Source organism: Meriones unguiculatus, chromosome X, assembly GCF_030254825.1.
Source record: "Meriones unguiculatus strain TT.TT164.6M chromosome X, Bangor_MerUng_6.1, whole genome shotgun sequence".
NCBI lineage: Eukaryota > Metazoa > Chordata > Mammalia > Rodentia > Muridae > Meriones > Meriones unguiculatus.
In genome coordinates, this window is record NC_083369.1 from 89,783,303 (window position 1) to 89,808,464 (window position 25,162).

Sequence of the window (25,162 nt, forward strand, 5' to 3'; positions counted from 1 at the left end):
GTTCAAGTCTCTATTTCCATTTCTCTTTGTTCTCCCAAAAAGTTTCAAACATTTACCTAAAAAATATACACCTAAAGAAATTTTTCTCCATAACCTATTTAACTTTGTCTTCTACCTATATGTATGTTCCAGTATCCTGCCAAACCCAGGTGTTTCCTACATCCAAGACATGGACAAAACAGCTACCACAGGTGTTCCAGTCTGACCTCACAGACTGTGTCAAGCCAGACCTGCACTTTCACTCCCAGCCACAGATGTGTTCTCACAGACCCTGGACAGCATCAAAACAGCCTGTTCTTCCTGGGCTTGGCCAGCATTTCTGCCTTTTGATCCCCCTACAGCGCCCCCAGTGTCAGCAGGATATAGCCAGAAGAGACCCTCTGCCCTTTATTCACTTACTAAAAGGCTGGAATGGTGTCCTTCAGGCTCCAGGTTCTCCCAGCATTCCTCTATCCCTACCTGCTGCAGTACATGGCCAGCAACACTCTACTGGCAACCCTCTACTCTGAACTTACCAAAACAGGGATTTCCCTCCTTGTCTTGACCATGTAATCTGGACATTTTATTGCTATTACCTCTCTCTCTCTCTCTCTCTCTCTCTCTTTCTCTCCCTCCCTCCCTCCCACAAGCCAACCAAGAGCTGCTTCCAATGAATCTGCATTTATATACTTTAACTTGCCTTACATGAGAAGCAGCCCAAGCTCCTCGTGTTTTAATTATAAAAAAGAGGGAGGAATATTAGTATTTAGGCAGCAGGCTTCTGGGTTGCCTAGCAACCTATGATGTCATCATGTGCTCTCCCCCCTCCCAGACAGAGGTTGTACTTAGTCTCTCTCTTGCCTTCTTGCTCTTGCTCTCTTGTTCTTCCCCTCTCTCTTTTGGGCTGCCCCCTCTCCTCTCTCTCTCTCTCTCTCTGTCTCGCTCCTCTCTCCCTATCTCATCCCATTCCCTCTTTCTCTCCATCTAAATCCAATAAACCTCATTTGATTTAAGATTGGTTGTGTGCATGGCATTTCTATCTAAAGCCTAACAATTATCTTGCCAGACATGGGGCCACATGCACGTGATCCCAGCAGCTGGAGTGCTAAGGCAAGAGGATCACCAATTTAAGTTTATATGCAGCCTGTCTCAAAGAAAGAAACAGGAGTGAGAAACTGCAATCATTGATAATATTAAGGATAGAACCTTGTGCCTCATGCCTGTGAGGGAAGCATTCTGCCAGTGAGCTGCAGCCTGGATAAAGTAACATTGTGTGTGTCAGTATGTAGCACTGGAAGTGGAAGAGGTCTTCCTGTCTCTGCTTTCCCAGTGCTATAAAATAACACTGAAGAGGAGGGTATTCACTATGTAGCACTAGAGCGAGTGGAAGAGAGCTTCCTGCCTGTGCCTTCCCAGTGCTAGGACTAATCCAGTAAGTTATCCTTTAAAAATGAAGAGTGGGCTGCAATCAGAGGTACACAGGATCAAAAGGATTTTTTCTTCAGATGGGAGGAAACTTGCTTTGTTCATGTCTCCTCGGTCCTTCTGGCCACTGTGCGGGTGGTCAGCAGAGCCTGGAACTGACCAGTGTTCAGTTTGTGTGACAGGGCGCTGGAGGCTTTGTTTTTTTGGTTTTGTTTTGTTTTGTTTTTTAGCGTTAGGTGGGGCTTGGACTCTGTCCCTGCCAGCACAGCTCTCTAGCTGCCAGCACAGCTCTCTAGCCCCCACCTCACTTATCTTGAGCAGTAAAACCAAAGGACTGGGGAAAGCCACGGCCGAAGAGCAAAGGGAATGATAAGTCCTACACCAACAGTGACGCCCAGGGACAGGCAGGCAAGTTTTGGACTGCCAATCGTGTATCGCCCGGTTTTACAGCGACCAGTCCTGAGGCGCAATTTTCGCAGGTCCCTCCCTGAGCGGAAACGACGCATCTTGTCGTGCGTGATTGGAGGAAGCAAAAATTGCTTTGCGGCAGGCAAGGAGCTTACTCTCTTTTGGGCTTCCGCTCTTCACCCGTGTGAGAGACAGGCTACAGATATGAACGCGATCAAACCTGCGAAGGGGTAAGAAGTAAAAGGGAGAGGCGATCCTGGGTCTCTTTTGAGGACTGAGTTTCCTGTATTTAAGGAAGTGGAAGCCATTTTCTAACAAACAGCAATTATTCGTCTCTTGCCTCCCAAGACCCTGTCAGTAATGTATCTGAGATTCATCCATTAAAGCCCCTTAGTTTAAGTTGATTTTACTCCTCTGTTTCTCGGCGCTTTAGTTGCGTCGCTGTTGGCCTGATGGTCGTCTGTCTCTTGGCAAGGTTAATATTATTGATTTCCCTTATTTTGTCACGTGCCCATGCCCATTTTCTGCCACGCGCTATGTTTGCCGGCAGAGCCAAGTTGTGCGAGAGTCGTCCACAGTATTTTCCCCCCTCTGGTATTACATGTGTTCCCCTTCAACGTTAAAAAAAAAATCCTTTGATAATGTTTGCCTACTAAATACAAAGATACATTGTTAAATAATAGTGGATTCTTTGTAAATTCTAATCACCTTAGTTACCCATTGGGTTAATTTCAATCATTCCGCTATCTCCGCAGTTCTGGGAACAAATGATGGAGATTACATTTTTAATAGGTTACACTTACCAAGGCACCTGAGCAGTGGAAGAAGCGTAGAAACATTAATAGAATGTTACCCAGGCAGTGGTAGCCACGCCTTTAGTCCCAGCGCTAAGGAGGCAGAGGCAGCAAGCCAATCTCGGACAGGCAAGGCCACAAAGAAACACTGTCTCAAAAAAAAAAAGTTTAAAAGATTAATTAGGAAACTGGCTTTGCCTCAAAGGCCAGAAGTAGCATCCATTGGGAAAGTAGTGTCAATCACTAACCAGTGGTAAGTCTTTCTCTTTGAATGGTTTTGTCACCTTGGCAGTGACGCTTGACTTTGTAACATTTTAACGAGTTACTAAAGTTGCATTTTTGCATCTTTCTCAGATAGACTGTTCAGAACTGAACAAACTGTATTGGTTTAGATAGTGGTACTCAACCTTCCTAATGCTTTTAATACCCTTTAATACAGTTCCTCATGTTGTGGTGACCCCCCCAACCATAAACTTATTTTTGTTGCTACTTCATAACTGTAATTTTGCTACTGTTATAAATTGTAATGTAAACATCAGATATCCAGGATACCTGATATGTGACCCATGGGAAAGGGTCTTTTAAATGCCCATGGGAGTCATGTCCCATGTGTTGAAAACCATTGGTTTAGAAGTTGTTTTAATAGAAGGGTTATTTCATGTGCTAATATTTCTATGTTGCCTTTTGAAACAGCCTTCTGGCTTTGAGCCAGCAGGACGAATTAATGGATTTGCCAACCACCTACCCCTTGAGTGCCAGTGAAGATGAGGTGGGTGACAAAAGTTGAACTGACTCAAAATTACGGTGAACAGTACATTCCGGGGGGGGGGATTGTGTGTGTAAAGGAGGTAACTAAAACTCCCAACATATGCTATCTGATTTTTAACCTATTCCCTGAACAGAACTTCTTAAATTATTTATCCTCCTTCTGTGTAGAAGATTTTTGTTTGCTTGTTTTTTTGTTGTTGTTGTTTTTGGTTTTTGTTTTCTCTGTGTAGCCTTCGTTGTATTGGACTTGATTTGTAGGTTAGGCTGGCCTCACAGAAATCTGCCTGCCTCTGCCTCCTGAGTGTTAGGATGAAAGGCGTACACCACCACTCCTGGCTATGTGTAAAATATTTTAACCCTGGCAGAAGTAGGTGGATCTCTATGATTTTGAGGCTAGCCTGATCTACATGATGATTTCCAGGCTAGCCAGGGTTACATAGTGAAGACCCTGTCTCAAAAGGGAGAGGGTATTGTTTTCTTCTAAGAAAAAGCCACTTTGATAACTATGGCAATGACTTAAACTATTAGTAATTGTTTCTGTATGAAAAAATGCTTTAAGCAGACACAGTATTTGAAGCCGTTTTCTTAAAATCAGTTAGGACATTAACTCCCAAGTTACTGAGGAGCTCCACTGCTTGTAAAGATAATGTTTGGATTGTGAAAGAATTCCTAATTCCAATTCCAGCTTGTATTAGAGGTTTGCTTATAATATCTCATCCAATTCTCTTTTTATATGGACTTGTTTTTAAGTTGTCTTTTCTCAACTCTCGTTGTCCTAACGGATTTTCCTTTTCTGTGTCTAGGGAGACAGTGATGGAGAAAGAAAGCATCAAAAACTTCTGGAAGCAATTGGTTCCCTTAATGGAAAAAATAGGTAACATGCCTGTCAACTTGGCTAACTTATAATTAGCTCATTCTTTTCTTTATTCCTTTCTTTCTTCCTTCATTCCTTCCTTTGTGTGAAGGTATACATATGCCACTTGGCACAAGTGGAGGTGAGAAGGCAACCTTGGTTCTTTCCTTCCACCGTATGGGGGATTCAGGGGTCAAACTCCAATAATTTGGCTTGGCAGTAATGGCCATCTTGCTGGCCATATAACTGGCTGTTTCTATGAGATTTTTACTAGGATTTATTGAATATCTTTTGTGATTATCCTAGCTCCTGTGTATAACATATAGTAAAAAACTGTGTCATTGTTGGCTATTTTATTTACTGCTGTAACTGTATTAGAACATTTCACCTTGGAAGTCTTTTGAAACATTGAATATATATTAACCCCATTAAAGAAGTTCATTTTTTTATCCCCATGGTCAACCATTTCTAAGTGACAGGTCTTGGATTCAAATCCATGTGTGCTTAAGTCTTTTTCATTGTACTACATCGTATTTTTGAAAAGTCTATATAAAAAGATGAGATGTAGATTAGGCTAAGTCTAAGTTTAGGAACAGTTTGAATGCCCAGTGACAAAAGTAGACCTTAGACCATTGTGGGCGTGGACTATAAAACCAAAGCTGCTTTTGAAAAAAGAAGTGTTGTGCTTAAACATGTACCTCAGTGATAGAGCACCTGCATAGCATATATGAAACCCTAGGTTCCAGCATCCTAAAAACAAATGAACGAAAATAAGTTTCTATGTTACTGTGCAGATGTGTCCATTTCTATTAATTTTTTTTTCCTAATTTCAGGTGGAAATTGCCTGAAAGATCAGAGGCTAGTCTAAAAGTGTCTGAGTTTAATGTTAGTTCTGAAGGTAAGTTTTTAAAAAGTATTTATGCATGGAACCATAAATATTTACCTGTGAGAATGGATTAAGGGTAGTCAGATGAAGAATGCTATGGTCAGTACCTCGTATGGAGCTCAATAAGATATTTATTGCATAAAGTAACTTGATTTTTTTTTGTTTTTGAGACAGGGTTTCTTTGTCTAAGCCTGGATGTCCTGGAACTTGCTCGGGTAGACCGGGCTGGCAGGTCTGGAATTCACAGAGCTCTACCTGTGTCTGCCTCCCAAGTGCTGGGACTAAAGGCATACACCACAACCACCCCACTATAAAATGACTTGAGTGGTGGTAGCTTCCACTTACTGGCTTAGCTGCCTTGTTTGTATAGCTCTTTAATGTTTTCTCAGATGCATGTGGATTTCAGTTCTCTCGTGCTTTGAGTTAGGACAGGCAAATACTCTACTGGAACTTGAGGAAATCAGGTTTTGTGTAGAAGGGCTTTCACCCAACACAGTATCTTGGCCTTTAGTCTTTATTGGAGCCCTGCTGGAATTGTTTGGTGTTAGTGAATCAATGCGTTTATACTGGGGTGACAACAGTGTATAAATATATGGGTGAGGGCCGACTTAGAGGAGCTAGAATGACTCAGAAGCAGCTGCATTACTGAAAGCCCACTGCAACACTGGTGAGTACTCAGGAATACCATGTCCTGACACTTCTTGCAGGAAGTGAACAAGAAAAGCTCTCTGCAGCTGCCTAGTCAGGTCTCCTCCCCAGCAGTTGTTAACTATTTCTATAAAGTTGGGAGGGATGGATAATCTTACAAGTGTCAGCTTTCCCAGACATATGACATTTATTAACCTCATAAGTCTCCAGGAGCCTTCCCCACTCCCTCCTATGGGAATGTTTCAGTTGGGAAGAAACTGCCATATAGCAGGTCACTGCTTTCCTCCCTCCTGCATGGTGTTCACTTAGACTTGAAGGGGTTAATACAAACATGCATAAGGCTAAGTGTCATGCCACTGCACCACAGCAACAGTCACTTTGATGATTGGGTCTCTGTTACACCATCCACTACAACAGGAAGTGTCCTTCCATGACCAGTTAAGACTGACCATGGCAGTGATCTTTTCCTCTAGGGCTTCAGAGCTTCCCATTTTATGTTGTAGTATTTAACCCACTAGGATTTGATTTTTTTTTTTTTTTTAACTTCCAGCTTCTGGAAACATCAGCCTCTTCTCTATGGTTCTTCCCAAAGTGGCATGTCATAGGGCAAGGGATCAAGACAGAGAATCCCAGGCCTCCTCAGCAAAGAGGAAACATGGTGACAGATCTTTACGTGGCTGGGGAGGTGTCAGACATTTTAGCCCCATTGCCTCCTTGTCCAGGAAATCAGTAACTAAAGAATGTACACATATTAAGTCTTGGAAAGGCACAAAGCTTAGTAGTAGCTAAGGTTTGGTCTTGTTTTTGTTTTTTCATGTACCCCCGCCTACTCAAGAGCAGGAGAGTAGGGTTAAAAAGGACAATATCAGAGGAGAACCTCACCTATTAGTGGACTTGGGGAGTGGCATGCAAGCAGAGGGAGGAGGGAGGGTGGGATTGGGAGGGGAGGAGGGAGGGGCTTATGGGGGGATGCAGAATGAATAAAGTGTAATTGATGAAAAAAAAAAAGGACAATATCAGCCCTGTTAAAAGTACATGATGGAGCTTTGTGCAACTGTGGCAGTATGGTAGCCAAGGAGGTTTATTGGAAGCATGATTATTCCTAATTGAAAAAAAAAAGTCTGTGCATGGTGGTGCACTCCTGTAATCCCAGCACTCTGGGAGGCAGAGGCAGGCGGATCTCTGTGAGTTACTAGGACAGCCTAGTAACAAATCAAATCCAGGACAGCCAAGGCTACACAGAAAAACCCTGTCTTGGGGTGGGGGTGGTACACACCTTTAATCTCAGCTCGAGGGAGCCAAAGGCAGGTGGGTCTCTGAGTTCAAGGCCAGCCTGGTCTACAGAGCTAGTTCCAAGACACCCAGGGCTATACAAAGAAACCCTGTTTCTGGGAGAAAAAAAAAAGAAAGAGACAACAAAAAATACATGATCTACTAGGTATAGTGGCATATACCTTTTATTCTCAACACTCAGGAGGCAGAAGCAGCTGGATCTATGTGGATTCAAGGCTAGCATGATCTACATAGCAAGTTCCAGGCCAAGCAGGTTTATGTTCTGAGGCTCTGCCCCAAGAAAGAGAGAGAGAGAGAGAGAAAGAAGAGAGAGAGAAAGAAAGAAAGAAAAGGTCTAGTAATTGGCATAATTACTGTGTCTAGATACCAGTTCTCTTCACCCTGTTCTGAACTTAGCATGAATGAGTTTTGTGCTTTTAGTAATCCCCAATAGAACCTCTCAGAACAATTAACTGTATATTACCAGTAAGCTAATTGAATTGATTCAATGGGTATTTATTGAGCTTCTACAGTGGATCTGCCAAAGTAGTTCTGTCAATAGCAGGTGAATAAGGTATGATCACATAGCCCCTGCCAGCCTTGGCTATAGAGTTCAAAACCAGCCTGGTCTACATGACAGCTTGGATTAGGGGAGAAAAAAAAAAGCAAAACCCAGGATGATATAATGACTTAACTGAATACTTCATATGGTTTGGTTATGAAAAGTCCCTGAAGAGGAAAACTTGAAGAGAAAAGTCAACCATGCAGAGATAGGAGAAAGCATTCCAGTCAAGGGAAGAGCTTATTAAAAACAGTTAAAAGACAAACAAATCATGTTTGGAAAACTCAGGAGAGGACTCAAGTATGAGTGCTTCAGCACTTGGTGGGGCCTAGAGAGGAAGATGTAGACCAAATCCTATATGGATGTGTCCCTTAGGTTTATGAGATTCTAGGTAAAATGAAACAGGGTTATGGTATATTGAGACACATTTTCATAGTGACTGGCTGCTATGGGAATCATGAATTACAGTGAGGTGAGAGTAAAAGAAAAGGACCAGGAGAAAAACTAAACAACTGACTCACTGAATTACTCTTTGGAAATGTTTATGATTAGTGGTGTCACAGCCTAGTCATTATGGCTAGGGAATAAAGGATTGAAGTAAGAATTATTTGTAATTTCCTGTACATTTGCTGACCTATCAATGTATTCTGTTCAGACCATTCCCTACCCTATATTACGATTTTTGTGTCACTTCCAAAACTGACCAAAAAATTGGCCTTTCCACAGGATCTGGGGAAAAATTGGCCCTTTCAGATCTGCTTGGACCTGTTAAGGCTTCAGCCCCATTGGCTGCTGTAAGAAAACAACTGAGCAGAATCAAATCAAAGAAGACTCTGGAATTACCTCTTAACAAAGGAGAGGTTGAACAGGTAAGGCACATAGAAAAAGTGGTCCATTAAAGGGAAGAATTTGAACTGAGAAGGGAAAATGCAAGAGGGCCAGCTGAAGTCTTGAGGTAAGCAAGCATTCTCTAGGCTTCTAATACTGGGACAGGGAGGACTAAGAAACATTGCCTCCTGATCTCTTGTTACTGCTTTGTGTTTGATGTGGAATTTCATGGCACTTTCCTTTTATGTACGTTGCCTGGTTTAGATCCACAGAGAAGCGGCGTTCAGTAAAACTTCACAAACCCTCTCCAAATGGGATTCCGTTGTTCAGAAGAATCGGGAAGCAGAGCAGCTGGTTTTTCCCATACAGAAGGAGCCATCTTCTTCCTTTGCTCCTATGGAACATATGTTTCGTGACTGGAAGGTGTGTGCAACAAAATGAAAGTAAACCATGGGGTACAACTTGAAAGCTCAGAACCTTCAGCCAGTTTGATTGACTGAATAGATTATACCAGCTTATGTCATTTCATTTAGTGGTCAGAAAAAGAAAGGTGAGACAACCTGTCTTTTTTTATCATTTATTACAATTTATTCCATTTGTATCCAGCTGTAGCTCCTTCACTCATCTCCTCCTAACCCCATCCTCCTCCCTCTATGCCCCTCCCCTAGTCCACTGATAGAGGAGGTCTTCCTCCCCTTCTATTTGACACTAGCCTATCAGGTATCATCAGAACTGGTTGCATTGCCTTCCTCTGTGGCCTGGCAAGGCTGCACCCACCAGGGGCAGTGATCAGAGACCCTGCCACTGAGTTCATGCCAGAGAAAGTTCCTACTCCCACTACTAGGGACCGCACTTGGAGACTGAGTCTATGGGCTACATCCGAGCCGAGGTTTTAGGTCCTCTCTAGGGAAGATGCTCAATCCTCATGCAGAAGGACAAACACAATAGACATCGGAAGCAGGAGAAGACAGGGAACAGGACAGGATCCTACCACAGATGGCCTCTGAAATACTCCACTGATGGAGGTATTGAAGCAGAGGCTGAGACCCATAGTCAAACTTTGGGCAGAGTGCAGGGAATCTTAGGAAAGGGAGAGATAGAAAGACCCGGAGGGGACAGGAGCTCCCAAAGGAGACCAACAGAGCCATAAAAACTGAGCCCTGGGTCCCCTGAAGAGAATGATACCCCAACCAAGGACCATGCATAGAGAGACACCTATCTTAACTGTCAGTCGGTTAATGGCCTAGCAGTAGCTCTATAGAAAGTCTGCTCATGCTTATTGTATTCAGAACATGGGCTTATAAGTTTTAGTGTTAAAACAGTTCACCGCAAACAGGGGAACATGGAGGTACATACCTCTAGCCCCAGCACTTAGAATGCAGAAGCAGAAGGATCAGAAGTTTGAGGTCAGCTTGGGCTAGCTAAATGAGACCCTATCTCAAAAACAATAAATTGTTTGAAATACGTATATATATAACTGCCAAGGGAACATACTGTGCTTTTTATATAATTGCTTTTTATGTTCATTGGTGTTTTGCCTGCATCTATGTCTATGTGAGAGTGTAAGAAGCCCTGGAACTGGAAGCTATAGATGGGTGTAAGCTGCCTCATGGGTACTGGGAATTGAACCCAGGTCCTCTGGAAGAGCAGCCAGTGCTTGTAACCACTAAGCCATCTCCCTAGCCTCTATGCATTCTTTCTTATCTCTTAGTTCTGTTTTGTTGTGATGCTAACACCTAAAAATATATTAATAATGATAGGAACTTTAGCAAGCACTAATGACTCTGAGCTGAAGGGGATGGGGAATATTTTAAAGCTGTGTTGCCCAAACACTGACCCCTGCCACTTTGCATAACCATGGGTATACAAGTTGGATGGGTTTTAATGTACCCATTTTAGCGGGTTTTGAAATCTCCTTGTAAATGAAATGATGCTCGTAGTGAATGTTGGGGTTCAGGTAGACTGGCAAATACACTTTATTTTTTTTACTATATGAACAACTCCTTCAGAACAGCCAGCCTACTTTTCTAATATATCATTGGTATGGATCCCCTACTGGTATGGTCTGTGTTGAAGAGAAATAGTTGTAGCTCTACCTAAACCATAGACAGATAGATGCTTATTTATGTTTCTCTGTGCTTTCTAAAAACCAGAAATGATGGCGTCTTTTATGTCAGGAAGTTGAGCTAATTAAACTAATCAAAGGGGCTAGAGAGACAGCTCAGGGGTGAAGAGCACTGGCTGTTCTTTCAAAGGTCCTGACTTCAATTCCCAGCATCCACATAGCAGCTCACAACCATCTATAATAAGGTCTAGTGCTGTCTTCTGGTATGTAGGCAAACATGAAGGCAGAATTCTGTATGAATAATAAATAAATAAATCTTTAAAAAAACTAATCAAAATTACATTGCTTGCCACCATAACTATACAGTCATTTGTTAAGGGTTAAGCTCTGTTTTCTGATGGTATTTTTGAAGTCACTACCATTCACTTTCTAGGATTCTTCCTTTTCTACATGAAAAAGGATCAGTTATAAAGTGTGGCTGCAAGATGAAGGGAAACTTTAAAAAAATTGAGGTGATAACAACTTAAAGGGTTCAAAATGTAAAGTATAGAAGACATATAGTGATGTCTCACCCCACCCCATCTCCGTTGTGCTTAATTTTGCTTCCATGTCTGCTCAGAAATAAACAGTGCTGTAAGTTTTTTTTGTTGTTGATTTAGAGTTTAATTTATATATTCATGGTTTTTACCAACTTTTTTCTGGAGAAAGTAGTAGTTTACACACTGTTCTGCACCTTGCTTTTTCTAAATGATGGTGTAATCTAGGAGATAACAGGAGAGTAACTTGGTGAAAGAGAGTGCACTGAGAACAGCATAGCCTCTTTATCAGTAGGGTCCATAAGCTATACTTTGCCATTCATTCTAAGATTGATTCCTAAGAAACTATGCTAGTGTGGCACGGAAAAAAAAAAGTGAAAGAGTTTTGTCTAGTAGCTCCAATTCTTTCCTTGTAGTTTAAGAGTTTAAAGTACCAAAGAGGATAATAGATCAGGATTCTAGAGGTAGACAATCAAAAAGCCTTCATTGTAGTTTGGATTCTGCTTCTTAAAACTGCACTTAATTCCAGCTGAAGAGAGTTATGTGAGCCAATGCAGGAGAAAGCATATGTAAAATGCAATATGCTGTAAAGGATATAAGGTAACTTATACCCTATCTCTCCTTCCTTTCGTTCAGCATGAGCATTTCCCAAACTGTTTCTCTTTAAACCTTTGTCTCATTATGCACTCAGAGAGAGTTCATCATTAGAAGTTACTCCATGGAGCCCATCGTGGTGATGCATGCCTTTAATCCCAGCACTCAAGATACAGAGGCAGGTGAATCCCTGTGAGTTCCAGGACAGCCAGGACTACACAATGAGACCCTGTCTCAAAGACAGAAAGAAGAAATCGGGGAGAGAGACCAAATGATGATTGTGTCTACTGGAGATTAAAGATTTGCAATGTACACTAGCTGTTTTTTGAGGCGCACCTTTTGCATCAACCTCTCAGAATCCTTGAACTGCAGGCATGCACAACCATAGCTGGTTCCTATAGCAGAATTTTTGAAGGCTATGTGCAAAATGTGACTATATCGATTGGACCTAATCTGAACCACTAATTTTATAAAAAGTGAAAGGGCAGGCTGCATGTCATAGCTTTTGCCTGTAATCCTAACACTCAGGAAACAGAAGGGGATTACCTTGAAACCCATCTCAGAAGAGGGGCAGTCTACCTAGGCATAGTGTGCATGCCTACAATTCCTGCAATTCACAGGGTAAAACTGAAGGATTTCTTGTTAAAGGCAAATTCAAGGGACATAAGGTTAGGCGTGATGACATAGGCATATAGCCCTACCTATTTAGGAGACTTGAGGCAGGAAGTTTGAAAGGTCCAACCACCCAGGGCAATTTAGCAACATTCTATCACCAGCTAAATTTCTTTTAAAGTTGAGACTAGAAAAAAAAATGGCAAAGTCAAATTGCATTTTAAGCTTTTACAAAATAAAGCAAATCTCACTATCTTCTAATGAGGAACTTGCTGTGAGAAGAGCTGGTCTCAGCTGCTATTTCTACTACTGTCTCCCCTTCTTGTCCCACTGCCGCTTGTCTTGGAAGTGTATTAGGAACGGGTCTCCAGATTGCCTTATCCAAATCCCTCATAATACTCATTTAGACATATCTGACAACAGCATTTACATACTGCATTCTTAAATAGCCTCCCATCCTTGGTTTCTGTTATATACTTCTCATGCCTTATATCCCCAGTTTTTCATAGGCACTCTGATTCTTACTCTGTGAGTTGACTGTCAACTTTCAATCTGCCCCAGACTCTAGCCTCACACCCTATATGACAAAACAGGCATCCACTGGGTCTCTGTGTGCACTGTTCCAACCAGTTATCACATTTCTAGATTCCCAAGCCTTGACCACCACCTTTAGTTAATTAACAGCATAACTCCCTATTTGCTCATGTAGGTTGAAAAGCTGGATTGTTCCTTAGTTGTCCCCTCCCTAGCACATGTGGTGGGATCGACTTGTGAATTCTATTCTGGCTCCAGGTACCTGTTTTCTCTTTTCATTTTCATTTTTTGATGCCCTTGTCGAGGTCCTCAAAACCACCAAGATCTCCATTTTGAAACTCAATTATTTGTCATGCTCCTACTTAAAATCCATCAGGGGCCAATGAAATGGCTCAGTGAGTAGGGGTGCTGTCAAGCCTTACAGCTTGAGTTCTAGCCCCAGGACCCTACATGGTGAAAAGAATTGACTCCCAAAAGTTGTCCCCTGACCGCCACCTGTGCAGCATGGCATACCCCCCCACACACACACACAGGCATGCACACACAATCAATGTAAAAATTAAATTTAAATCCAACAATGGCACTACACTTAAAGGACAAAATAAAAACGCCTAGTATTTTATCTGTGCTGAGCAACACATTGTTCTCTTATGTACCCTCATTTTCCTGGTACCTGTGTTTTGGTTATGCTTACCTGTTTGGGCTTTTCCAACTCCTGAAAGAATTGTGCTTAAGCATCAAAGCCTGAATCTAAATGTTAATTCATTCCCTCTCTAACCCACCCACCTCCTAATGAGAATTAATGGTTCTTTCCTGTGTGCTTACCTTTATAGAATAACATTTAAACCATTAATGTTACATGGTTACTAGCATATGTATCTCTTTGCTCTGAGCTCTATGAAGACAGGATCTGGATCTATCTTAATTAATTGTGTAGTCCTAGCAACCTCACAAGTGCCTGGAATGTAGCTACAATCAATAAATGTTGGCAAATTGAATTGAATTTGAAGGGCGATTACAACATTGTAATATAAATCACTTTGTGGCATGTGATTGATCACTGCTGCAGATACTAAAAATGGAAGAACATGCACCTCTACCATTCAGTAGAATAGGTTTATGGCTAAATCAATAGCACAGTCTAACATGTGATGATGTGTATTTGTAAGTTTTACGCTGACCATGATTCATGTGGCTACTAAAGAAAAACACACATAATATGTGTTTGAGGTTTAAAACCGGCTGTTGCCTAGAGCTGTATTTGTGCCTTGTCAGGATGGACCATGCATGGCATGATTGGCCTGGTTGTTTTAGTTATTTTCACAGTGTCAGTCAAGCAGCAAATGGGGTTTTTGATTGGTGTGTGAAATAACTGGTGCACAGTTTATTTATGTCATAGATACCACCTATCATGTAAAAGTAAAGTGGAAACTAAGGAGTTGGAGTCAAAGTTAGAAAATGAGTAGAGTTAAGTTTTAACTACTTTGAAGCAAGATGATCACATGAAAGTCATCTTTTTTAAGAAGCCCTGTCTATTTATGCTTGCGAAATTAAAATGCATACCCTGCCATAAAGTAAATCACCTGGCAAAATGTGCCTAAGAATGACTGTCCTTCTTGTCTTGTTTGTAATGAATAAAAACTTGGGACCACACATAATAACAAATTCCTGTAGTGCCAGCACTTGGAAGGCTAAGGTAGAAGTTTGAGGCCAGCCAGGCTGTGGCAAGGCCCTGTATCATAGAAACAAAAAAGGAGGGCTTGAGAATTATAGCTCACATATGATAGAGCACATACACAAGGTCCTGGGTTCATCAGTGCATTGAAAATTAGAGTTCTTCTCTGGGTTGATTTTTTTCCCCCCTATTTCATATGATCAATGGCAAATAATGCTTAAGGTCCAATAGGTTTGTTTGTTTGTTGTTTTGCTTTTTTGGCTGTTTGGGTTTGTTTGTTAGTTTGGTTTTGATTTTGGTTTTTCAACAGGGTTTCTCTATATAACTGTCCTAAACTTGCTGTTGTAAATCAGGTTGGCCTCAAACTATTGGAGATCCGCCTGCATCTGCTTCCCAAGTGCTGGGGTTACAGCCTCCCTGTATATTTATTCTTTAACAGATGCTTATGACAAGACTCATGAGATTCCCAGCTATAACTAATTAGAGTTTGTGTGTGTGTGTATTATATATATATAACTTATGTAAGAATTTATAGATAAATTTATAGATAAATTCTTATATAAGAAATTAGAATTTATATATATAAACATTATAGGGATTTTTTTTTTTGAGACTGGGTTTCTCTGTAGCCTTGGCTGTCCTGGGCACACTTTGTAGACTGGGCTGGCCTCAAACTCACGGTGATACACTTTGTAGAGATTTTTGTTGTTGTTTTGCCTTTTTTTTTTTTTAAATCAGAGGCTTGCTATATCACCCAGTCGGACCTTGAAGTTGCAGCATCATCCTGCCTTTGTCTCCCAAGTGCAGGGATTATATGAATGCATCACCATTACTTCTGACAGTTTTGGACTTTTAAAACTAACATGACAATTTGGTGATGCTCTCTTCCCAACATTTGACTTAAGGGTATCATGCTCAGATTCCTAAGGAAATAGAACTCTATTTTCAGAAAACTGTTTTCTCCTAATTGATAACAGAAAATGATCCCCCAAATAATATAAAAGATTACCTGTGCCTCCTTGTAGAAGATGTCTTAATTAGAATCTTTTAAAAATTCAAGCTGATTGTGGTAGCACCTGCCTATAATCACAGCACTAGGGAAGTTAAGACAGGAAGGCACCATAATTTACAGGGCAACCTGGATTATAGTGAGTTCCAGGTCAGCCAGGGCTAACTTTATCTCAGAGTGGGGTACTTCAAGAGGAAAGAAGGAAAGAGAGAGAGAATGAATGAATGAATTTTAAAAATTCAAAATGAAATAAAATGTTTTCTGTTCTTCTGAACAGCTAGACTAGAGCTTAAGATTGGGCATGTTTCGTTATCTCCTTAAGGCAAGAACCCCTCTGGAACAGGAAGTTTTTAACCTCCTCCATAAGAACAAACAACCAGTGACAGACCCTTTACTGACCCCTGTGGAAAAAGCCTCCCTCAAAGCCATGAGCCTGGAAGAGGTAAGTGTTATAGAGCATTTCACAAAGCCAACATCTGACTTCAAGTCCAGTAATCACTGTGAATGTCATTCATTGTAGGCTAAGATTCGCAGAGCAGAGCTTCAGCGGGCCCGAGCTCTGCAGTCGTACTATGAAGCCAGGGCTCGAAGAATGAAGAAAACCAAAAGTAAAAAGTAAGGAAGCTGTGGATCTCCTGAAGAAAATGGTGTGGTTAATCATGAGCTCTTTGAAGAAAACTTTTAACATGACAATTAGGGTCATGTAAAACAAGTCCCAAGTAGGAATGACTGTTCATCTTTTCCTAAACCAACCTCCTATAGTTGTACCTACTTCAGTACTGTCCTCTCCTCTGGCTTTACCATTCATGCTTGACTTTGACAAGAAGAAGACTGTTCGGTTGCTTTGTCTCCTTCCAAAAGAGCATGGAGTGGTTCTGCAGAGCGAGCTCTGAGTTGCCACAGCTGTTGTATCCAGGACTGCTCTTTGGCCTTTTTGCCTCTTTGGAACTTGTTCTATTCCTTCTATGCACTATAAAACAGGAGAACCTGCTCTGCAGAAGTCTGAAGGGCCTGAGAGTCCTGTCAGTCTTGTCAGGTTCCATGTTGGCTCCCTAAAAGTCATTCTACTAGGCCTGTGTAAGGAAACCCCTTGGATAGCATGGGCACTTTTGCATGTTGTGTTCAACATTTCAGCTAAACCCAAGCCCCCACCTCCTCTTACCCTGTAGATACCACAAAATTGTGAAGAAAGGAAAGGCTAAGCAAGCCCTAAAAGACTTTGTGGAGCTGACAAAGGTTGATCCAACTGCTGCATTGGAAGAACTGGAAAAAATTGAGAAAGCCAGAATGATGGTGAGATTGCCTCTTGCAGTTTTTTTTTTTTGTTTGTTTGTTTGTTTTGTTTTTCCCAACAACTGTCCCTGGTAGTGCTAAAGATCTCATTTTGTCCTTCCTTTCCAGGAGCGAATGAGCCTTAAGCACCAAAACAGTGGAAAATGGGCCAAGTCAAAGGCAATTATGGCAAAATATGATCTGGAGGTAAGAGTTGAACAAGACAAGAGGAAAGGAAATTGGAGGAAAAAAGAAAGGATGGAACACAAGTATGGTAGCAGAATTAGAGTTTGGGGAAAGGGGTGAGGGTGAATGAAAGAAAAACAATATAAACAGACATTAGGAAAAAGTTTAAGGCAGAGAAGAAATTGACCAGGAAAAAGGTGGGAAAAGAGCAAAGATAAATAACACCAAGGCAAATCTAGTAAAAAAAAAACTAGGGAGGGGGAGTCATATTGTTTTCTCATTGTGTTTCAGCTGTTGCTTCCTTAAAGAGTTATTCCATGGTTACTACACAATATATATGTACTATTTAACAGTACATACCAGTAAAAAATACCAAGTAAATGGGAAAACTGGGTTTGTAGCTCAGTGGTAGAGCACTTAACTAGCATGCTGAAAGCATGAGGTTCCATACCCTGTACTATGAAGGAAAAAAATCAAAGGCAGCAGTTTGAGCTGAATGTTGTGATAAACCCAGCATTAGAAAGGCTAAGGCAGGAGGACCACCCATTCAAGGTCAGACTGGGCTACCTAGGGAGTCCCTGTCAGAAAAAGAAAAAGGAGGGGAAACTGAGCAGTGGTGGTACATGCCTTTAATCCCAGAACTCAGGGAGGCAGAGGCAGGCTGATTTCTATAAGTTCCATGGCAGCCAAGGCTATATACAGAAACCCTGTCTCGGAAAAAAATGGGGGGAAGATGTCACTGTGGCCACTAATGACAAAGGTCCTGTGCTGATGGACTCCTTCCTCTAGGCCCGCCAAGCCATGCAAGAACAGTTGGCTAAGAACAAGGAACTGACACAGAGGCTGCAAGTTGCTTCAGAAAGTGAGGAAGAGGGAGGTGCTGAAGAGGAGGAAGCCCTAGTTCCTGACACAGTGAATGAAGTACAGGTGAATGCTGATGGGCCCAACCCATGGATGCTCAGGAGTTTCAGTCGTGATACAAAAGAAGATGAGGTCCAGGAAGACTCTGAGCAACTGCCTGAGCCTGCAGCCCATGAGTTTGCTGAAAGTGAGGAAAATGAAAAACCAGTGGCAGAGGAAGATGTTCTGTTGAAAGAATTTGAGGAAAGGAGATACCTTAGGAAACAATCTGAGCTCAAACAGGATGCTGAGCCAGTGGGTGGCCAAGAAACAAAAGGTGAGCTGTGGGGAGGTGGAAGGGACAATTTCTTATTTCTGTGAATGGACTGAGAGAAAAAAGTGTTCAACCCACATACATGCTACATAGTGATTAGGCTCTAGGGACCTTCAAGAGTATGTATACTAGGTCCCTGAAGTGAAATTAGATTCATAATAACCATTTTTCTTCTAAAGCATTTGATAAGCAAAATGCAATGTACTCAAATACATTTTCTGCTCTTGGAGCTTATAATTTTCAGAGCAGCATTGCTGGGCCAGCCTTGAAGAGAGGGTGTGGCTTAGCATTCCTGGTAAGTACCTACAGACTTTCATCTGTTAAGTTGGTAAGTGTCAAAATCTATTCAGACATACAGGTAGATTTGGAGAAATTGTTAAACTGCTTTAAATGCATGATCTTATGTAGCCCATGCCGGCCTTAAACTCACTATATAGTCAAGGGTGACCTTGAACTTCTGATGCTCTGGACTCTGGAGTGCTAAGATTACAAACGTGCCACCATGCCTAGTTCTAGAGAGTACTAGATATTGAACCCAAAGCCTTGTAGATACTAGGCAATCACTCTACCAAATGAGCCACACCCTTAGCCTATAAAAAATATTTTAAAAGTAATGCCATTAAAATATATTATGACCTTCACATAAAGGTTCACAGGTGGAGACTTCTGGAATGAAGTAGTTATAGTCAGTCATTTCTGAAGATTTTGGAAAGCAGCATTGAAGGCTAAGATTGTGGCATCTATGCAAACACAGAATGCTGATGGTTTCCTTCTGAGCCCTATAAGAACTGGTTATCTAAGTCACGTGTGCTACATGCCTGCAGTCCCAGCACTTAGAAAAGAAACTGAGATAGAAAGCTTAACGCCAGCCTAGACAATAAAGCAAATTTAAGGATAATCTGGGATACCTTGTAAGATTTCTATCTCCAGGGAAGGAGTAGGGAGTTGATCGTGTATATAAGTACAAAGAAAAACCCAGCTAGTGTCAAGTAGAAGAAGAAATAATGCCATAAAGTACTAGTAAGTTGTGGATGTCTCCCCCATTCCCCACCCCATCAAAATGAGCTTGGAAATTTATTCTTGAAAAATATTGGCACATCTATCTCAAGACCAGATTTAAAGTGATACAAAAGCTTCAAGCCAAGGCTAAAACAAGGTCTACAACTTTATTTATTGCTATGGGCAGTTTAGAAGAATAGTATGTTATAAATAGCAGCTTCTTCATTTTTTTATTGACTAGATTACACATAAGAGGTTATAAAATCTGCTTAAGATATATAGTGAAAGGGAGATATGTTTAACATATGACATGTATTTATATGGAAAAAAAATTAATTTGAGTATGAAATGAGGCTGGCACAGTTGCAGGTGCTTGTAGTCACAATACTTGGGAGATGGGAGTAGAAGGATCAGAAGTTTCCAGGTCATCTTCAGCTACATAGCAAATTCAAGGCTAATACAAACTACAAAAAAACTGTCTCAAAAAAAAAACAAATTTTAAAATGAGGATTTTTGGATCAGTCAATGCAAAACCATCTAGAGAAGCATTTTATAGGCCAGGAAAGTATAGTGCTGTTCCATTCAGATGTGATACCTGTTAAAATGCCACCTCCACCAGGCCATGGTAGCACACATCTCTAATCCCAGCACCCCCCAGCATTTGGGGAGCAGAAGCAGGTGGATCTCTGAGTTTGAGGCCAGCCTGGTCTACAGAATGAGTTCCAGGATAGCCAGGACTACATAGAGAAACCCTGCCTCAAAAACAACAACAACAAAAATGTCACCTTCATGTTTTTGTTTGGTTTTGGTTTTGTTTCAAGCTTTGGAGGCATGAGGCTTGGTGGTAGCATGTTTGCTTGATATGTACCAGGGCTTGGTTTGATCTCCATTTCCACACTTTAAAAATAAGAAGAACTTGGGATGGTCTTTCCCAGTAGAGTTTACTTTATAGGGAAGTTAAGCCCCAGCCACCTGGGAAATAGAATCCTTTTGATCCTCATTAGAATATATTTCATGGTACCCAGCACTTAGCAGTTGCTTGTCAAATACTCATTAGCTGGGAAACTTCCAAGTTTCTTCTCTGACTGCTTTATTTTTCCCCCTCCAGTGTCTACCAGCCAAGAGGTATTATCTGAATTGAGGGCATTATCTAAGAAACTTAAAAAGGAGAATCATCTATCCAAAGAACAAAAAGAGAGTTCAGCAAAGAGTGTTCCCTTGGTCCAGGAAGAGGAACCTGCCCCAGAAGAAGAGGAGCCTCTATTGCTGCAGAGACCAAAGAAAGTACAAACTGTGGAGGAACTAGAAGCACTAGGTGAAGAGGACTGTCTTCCAAATAAGGAGTTCCCTAGACCCACAGTAGAAGGTGAGCAGATGAGGAAGAACCCACAAAGTCAGCCCAAAGGGAAGAGCAAGAAGGAGCAAATGATCAGTCTACAGCAGCTCCTGACTACCAGAACTCCTTCTGCGACGTCATTGGCGGTTCCCACAACAGTAGAGGCGTTGGTGAGCAGAGCCAGGGTCTTGTGCTTGTGGGGGTTAATTGAAAGTTGGAAGAAAACAGGTCCTTCCTATGCACAGCACAATCAATGCAGGCTGGTTTTGCTGGAAATACATTTCAGGAGTTAAGAGGCTCAGATTATCATGGTGCCAGGCTCGGCCCAAGTGTCAGTTTAACAGATTCAGATATGTAGACACAGCTGAACCACACATGCAACCTAAATTCTGAGCAACTATTGCTGCCTAGGGTTACTGTCAAAGTGCCCTCAAAGGAGAAGGTAGTCACTGAAAGATCTGGCTAGATCCCCGGCATAAAAACTCAGAGGTCAGTCACTGACATCCTGTCAATGCTTCCTCCACTCAATTCCAACAACCAGTCCTTCGCCCTCCACCCAACCCCAAATTAAGTAATTAAAATTAGTAAGACAAGACACCCTGTCTTTTCCTGGGTTATAACCTACTAGAAGCTCACTCCTATCCAGCCAGACCACGTGAAACTTCTGCTATTTTCACAGACCACCATTTCTCCCACCCTAAAACTTCCTTGTTGAAAGTTTAAAATTGCACCGTATGATAGTGAGCTAAGGATATTTCCCCCAGAGAGAAAGAAATTGGAGCATGATTGGCTGATTGGTTCCTATTGCGAAGTGATCATCCTTTCAGCACTTCCCCCTAGGGGGCGCTAATATGTCACAATCCAAGATTCAGTCTTGTCATGAAGCACTCACAAGAGAACTTACAGTACTTGCTCTTGTTTCTTCCTAGGATGATGAAGTGGAGAGAGACCAAAAGCAGATGATAAAGGAAGCTTTTGCTGGGGATGATGTCATCAAAGAGTTCCTAAAAGAGAAGAGAGAAGCTATCCAGGCCAGTAAGCCAAAGGACATAGATCTGACCTTGCCTGGCTGGGGAGAGTGGGGCGGGATGGACCTGAAGCCCAGTGCCAAGAAAAGACGCAGGTAAGGGGTTGGGGGGGTCTGTCAGAAGAACACAGATATTCTCCAGCTCACCTTGAATGGTGCCCCTTCAACTTTTGACTAAATCTTGAATATTCCTTTTACTCTTTGGCTTTCCAGGTTTCTTATTAAAGCCCCTGAAGGTCCTCCAAGAAAAGATAAGAATTTGCCCCATGTAATTATCAGTGAACAGCGTAACATCCATGCTGCAGCTCACCAGGTGAGTTGAGAGAGCTCTCTACTATTCTGAGCTCCATCCCTTCTCTTCAGAGAACTGTTTTAGTTTAGTATCAGTGACGAGAGTGGTGTGATGTTTTCCTTTTTTTGGTTTGTTTACTTTTGTGTATTTGAGACAGCATACCCCCAGCCTGGCCTTGAGCTCCAAATCCTTGATGCTAGGCATGACCCACACTTCTAATCCTTGATCACAGCACCTCTTAAAATCTGTATGCTGCTATACCAGCCTGGGAAGTGTGGTGATGACCAATGGATAGAATTTGTCTTTTTCACTGACAGGCCGTTAAGAGTAGCAAAGGCAGGCAGGCTGTGCTGTTCTAACTACTGACCACGTTCAATCTGAAGAGAGAATTTTTACAAGCAATAGCAAAGCACCCAAGTATGTTTCAATTGCTACCCCAGATCATTATGGTCTAAATGAGTCTTGCCAAAGTAAAAATTAGCCATTCTGCAGTAGCCTTGTGTTTGTAGTCAAGGTAATGCTCAAACAAAGACCAGAAATTTTGAGCCATGTGTCAAGAAAAGTGATGATGAGCCAGTATCTGTTCATAAAAATGAAGTGATTTTAACTTTAATCCACCGTTAACCCCAGCAGAGGCAGGTGGATCTCTGATCTACAAAGTTCTAGGACATCCAGAGCTACACAGTGAGACCCTGACTCAAAAAAGCAAATAATAATAATAAGCAAGGGATGATTGCTCTGTAGAAGGAAACTAGAGCATTATCGTGGTCCCTAGGATATCACCATCAATATGGAGCACTATTGGGTAGAGAGGTTAGGAAATAGGAGGAAGTGGGCTGCTGTAGGGTTGAGCACGTGACTTAAATGACATTAAACTCTATAACCTATATATTCCCTTCAATCCTGAGATTTGCCCCTCATGAGTATAATACTGAAATGAGTTATACTTGCCCTCCTGAAACAGGAATAGTGGGTACAGTATAGAGATAAGAGCTGGGGATTTGGCTCAGTTGCTAAAATACCTACCTAGTGTTCACAAGGCTGCAGGGTCAGTTACCAGCATTGTGTAAAGCTGGGCATGCCCACACCTCTAATCTCAGCACTCTGGAGCAGGAGGCAGGAATATTAAAAGTTCAAGTTCATCTGTGCCTACATAGTCAGTTGGAGGCCAGCCTAGGATACATGAGGCCCTCTCTCAAAAAATAAGTGTGAGATAGCAGTTCAGTCATATACTGTTTGATCTTAGTTTCTAAGGAGTCATTGCAGAAATTGCAACCACTATAATTCCAGCTGAGAATATATAACTAGACAATTGGATATAAAAGGGAAGGGGAGGGAAGGAATACCCTGAGAGGGCTGGTGAAATGGCTCAGTGGATAAAAGCACTTGCTGCTAAGCCTGATAACTTTTAATCTGCAGGAGAAAAATGCTCCCGTGGGCCAAAATTACAGATGACAGCTCAGAAAGGATCAACTTTCCTTCCTAGAGCTCTTCCTGTGTTTATTTACTATTGTCACAGCAAAGTGGGAAATGCTTTTCCAAGAACAATCTCTCTTGGCTTTTGCTTTTTTTAAGAGGGGGTTTCATATAGCGTAGCGCGGCTTTGAATTCACTATGTACCTGAGCATGGCCTTGAACATCTGTTCTTCCTTCCTTTTCTTCCTCCTCCCAAATGCTAGAATTATAGATATGTGCCACCACATCTAGCTTACATGGTTGGCAATCATAACCACCTGAACTATATCTCCACAACATTAGGAACTGTATTAAAGGCTCCCAGCATTAGGAAGGTTGAAAAACACTGGCCTGGGCTAGAGTAGAATGTAGGCAGGCTTATGCAAGGGGAGTGCATGAGAAGGTGGAGAGTGGGAGAGTCAGAAGTGGGCAAAGTTTGGGATGTTCTCTCACACAGCTCTTGGAGAAATCACTTCCGCTATCTAGACATGTGTTAATCTAGACACAAGGGAAATGACTAGTGCTATCATCCAGGGCCAACCAGCTCTGCATCCTCTGATGTCTTTAGGGGATGAAGCTGACCACAAGAACCTGGAAGCATTCAAGATTCAGAAGTCTATCTTTGAGTTTTTTGAGTTTTGGTTTTTTGTTGTTGTTGCTGTTGTTTGTTTTTTAATATCACTTATAAAGAGGAGTCAGGCATGATGGCACACACCTTTAATCCCAGCAAGTAAGAAGCAAAGGTAGAGGAAAGTAGATCTCTTGTTCAGCCCACCTGAACAAGTTTCAGGCTCACCAGGGCTGAACATAGTGAGACTCTTTGTCCAAAAAAACAAAAGAGAAGAAGGAAGGAGAGAATGGAGAGCGGGAAGAGAATAGAAGAGTCAACATCCATAAAGATGCACAAATATTCCAGGGCTTCTTGTAGTCACAAGTGTTGTATAGAAGCGCCCACTGGCTAACGGCCTTGAACTATTGTAGCCAGACAGAAGAGGTCTTCTGAGTTTTCAGTCCCAAAACCATTGGCTAAGCCTGAGAGTATGGGTACCAAATAACTTCAAACAGATTAGCACTCCTAAGGATTATATGGGAACAGTTGAGTGCTTTGGCCTCTAAAAAGCTTACCTCCCTTGTGGCTGTCACATAAAACTAAACTATGAGGACCACACTGGCCTTAAACATGTCCTCATGTCTCAGCCTTGCAGATGCTGAGATTACAAGCATGAACCATTGTGCCTTATCTAAGATGCCTTTAGAGTAAACAGTTGCACCCTAGGGCCTCATGATTGAATCCTTCTTCTTTTCCTTCCAGGTGCGGGTGCTTCCATATCCATTCACCCACCATCAGCAATTTGAAAGGACCATCCAGACTCCTATGGGATCCACATGGAACACCCAGAGAGCCTTCCAAAAGCTGACTGCACCCAAGATTGTTACCAAGCCAGGGCATATCATCAAACCAATAAAAGCAGAGGATGTGGGTTACCAGTCTTCCCCAAGGTCTGACCTGTCTGTCATGCAGAGCAATCCAAGACAACATTCCAAACATCAAAAACAGCTGAAGAAAAACTCTAGAGATTGAAATGTCTGAGGAGTGCCTTGACTATGCCTCTGCTTGCTCTGTGCTGCAAAATGACTCTCCAACACTGGCTTAATACACTGTGTGTGTGGTTAGGGCATATCTTTGAAATAAAGGCATTGTTACCTTTATAACTCGACTACCTTCTGTATTATCTCCCTGATGAATATTTTTCTTCAAGTCAGACACTCTGGCTACCCCAGCTTTGCACTTCTCTACATAGCACTTATCAGGAGAACTACATTTACTTTCCTTACCAAGACTTATAGCTAGTCATGAAAATGAAGGAAATTTATCCAAGTCTCTGGTTTTATATATGTCTGCCATCAATCATGACCCACTGTAAATACCAATTTATAGACAGAGATTGATAAAGTACTGTGTGGTTTAACCT

At 41.8% G+C, this 25,162-nt stretch overlaps 1 protein-coding gene across 1 annotated transcript; it reads left to right on the forward strand.

Annotated features, from left to right (window-relative positions):
* Nucleotides 1-1,914: 1,914 nt before the first annotated feature.
* Nucleotides 1,915-24,902, forward strand: Utp14a (UTP14A small subunit processome component). The gene is made up of 15 exons (XM_021662527.2): nt 1,915-2,042; nt 3,300-3,375; nt 4,178-4,248; nt 5,061-5,125; nt 8,322-8,464; nt 8,688-8,846; nt 15,771-15,890; nt 15,969-16,063; nt 16,618-16,741; nt 16,850-16,927; nt 17,696-18,083; nt 20,188-20,585; nt 21,345-21,538; nt 21,656-21,755; nt 24,502-24,902. Exons 1-15 carry the CDS (start codon nt 2,017-2,019, stop codon nt 24,769-24,771), a joined length of 2,307 nt encoding a protein of 768 aa, XP_021518202.1. The 5' UTR covers nt 1,915-2,016; the 3' UTR covers nt 24,772-24,902.
* Nucleotides 24,903-25,162: the final 260 nt, after the last annotated feature.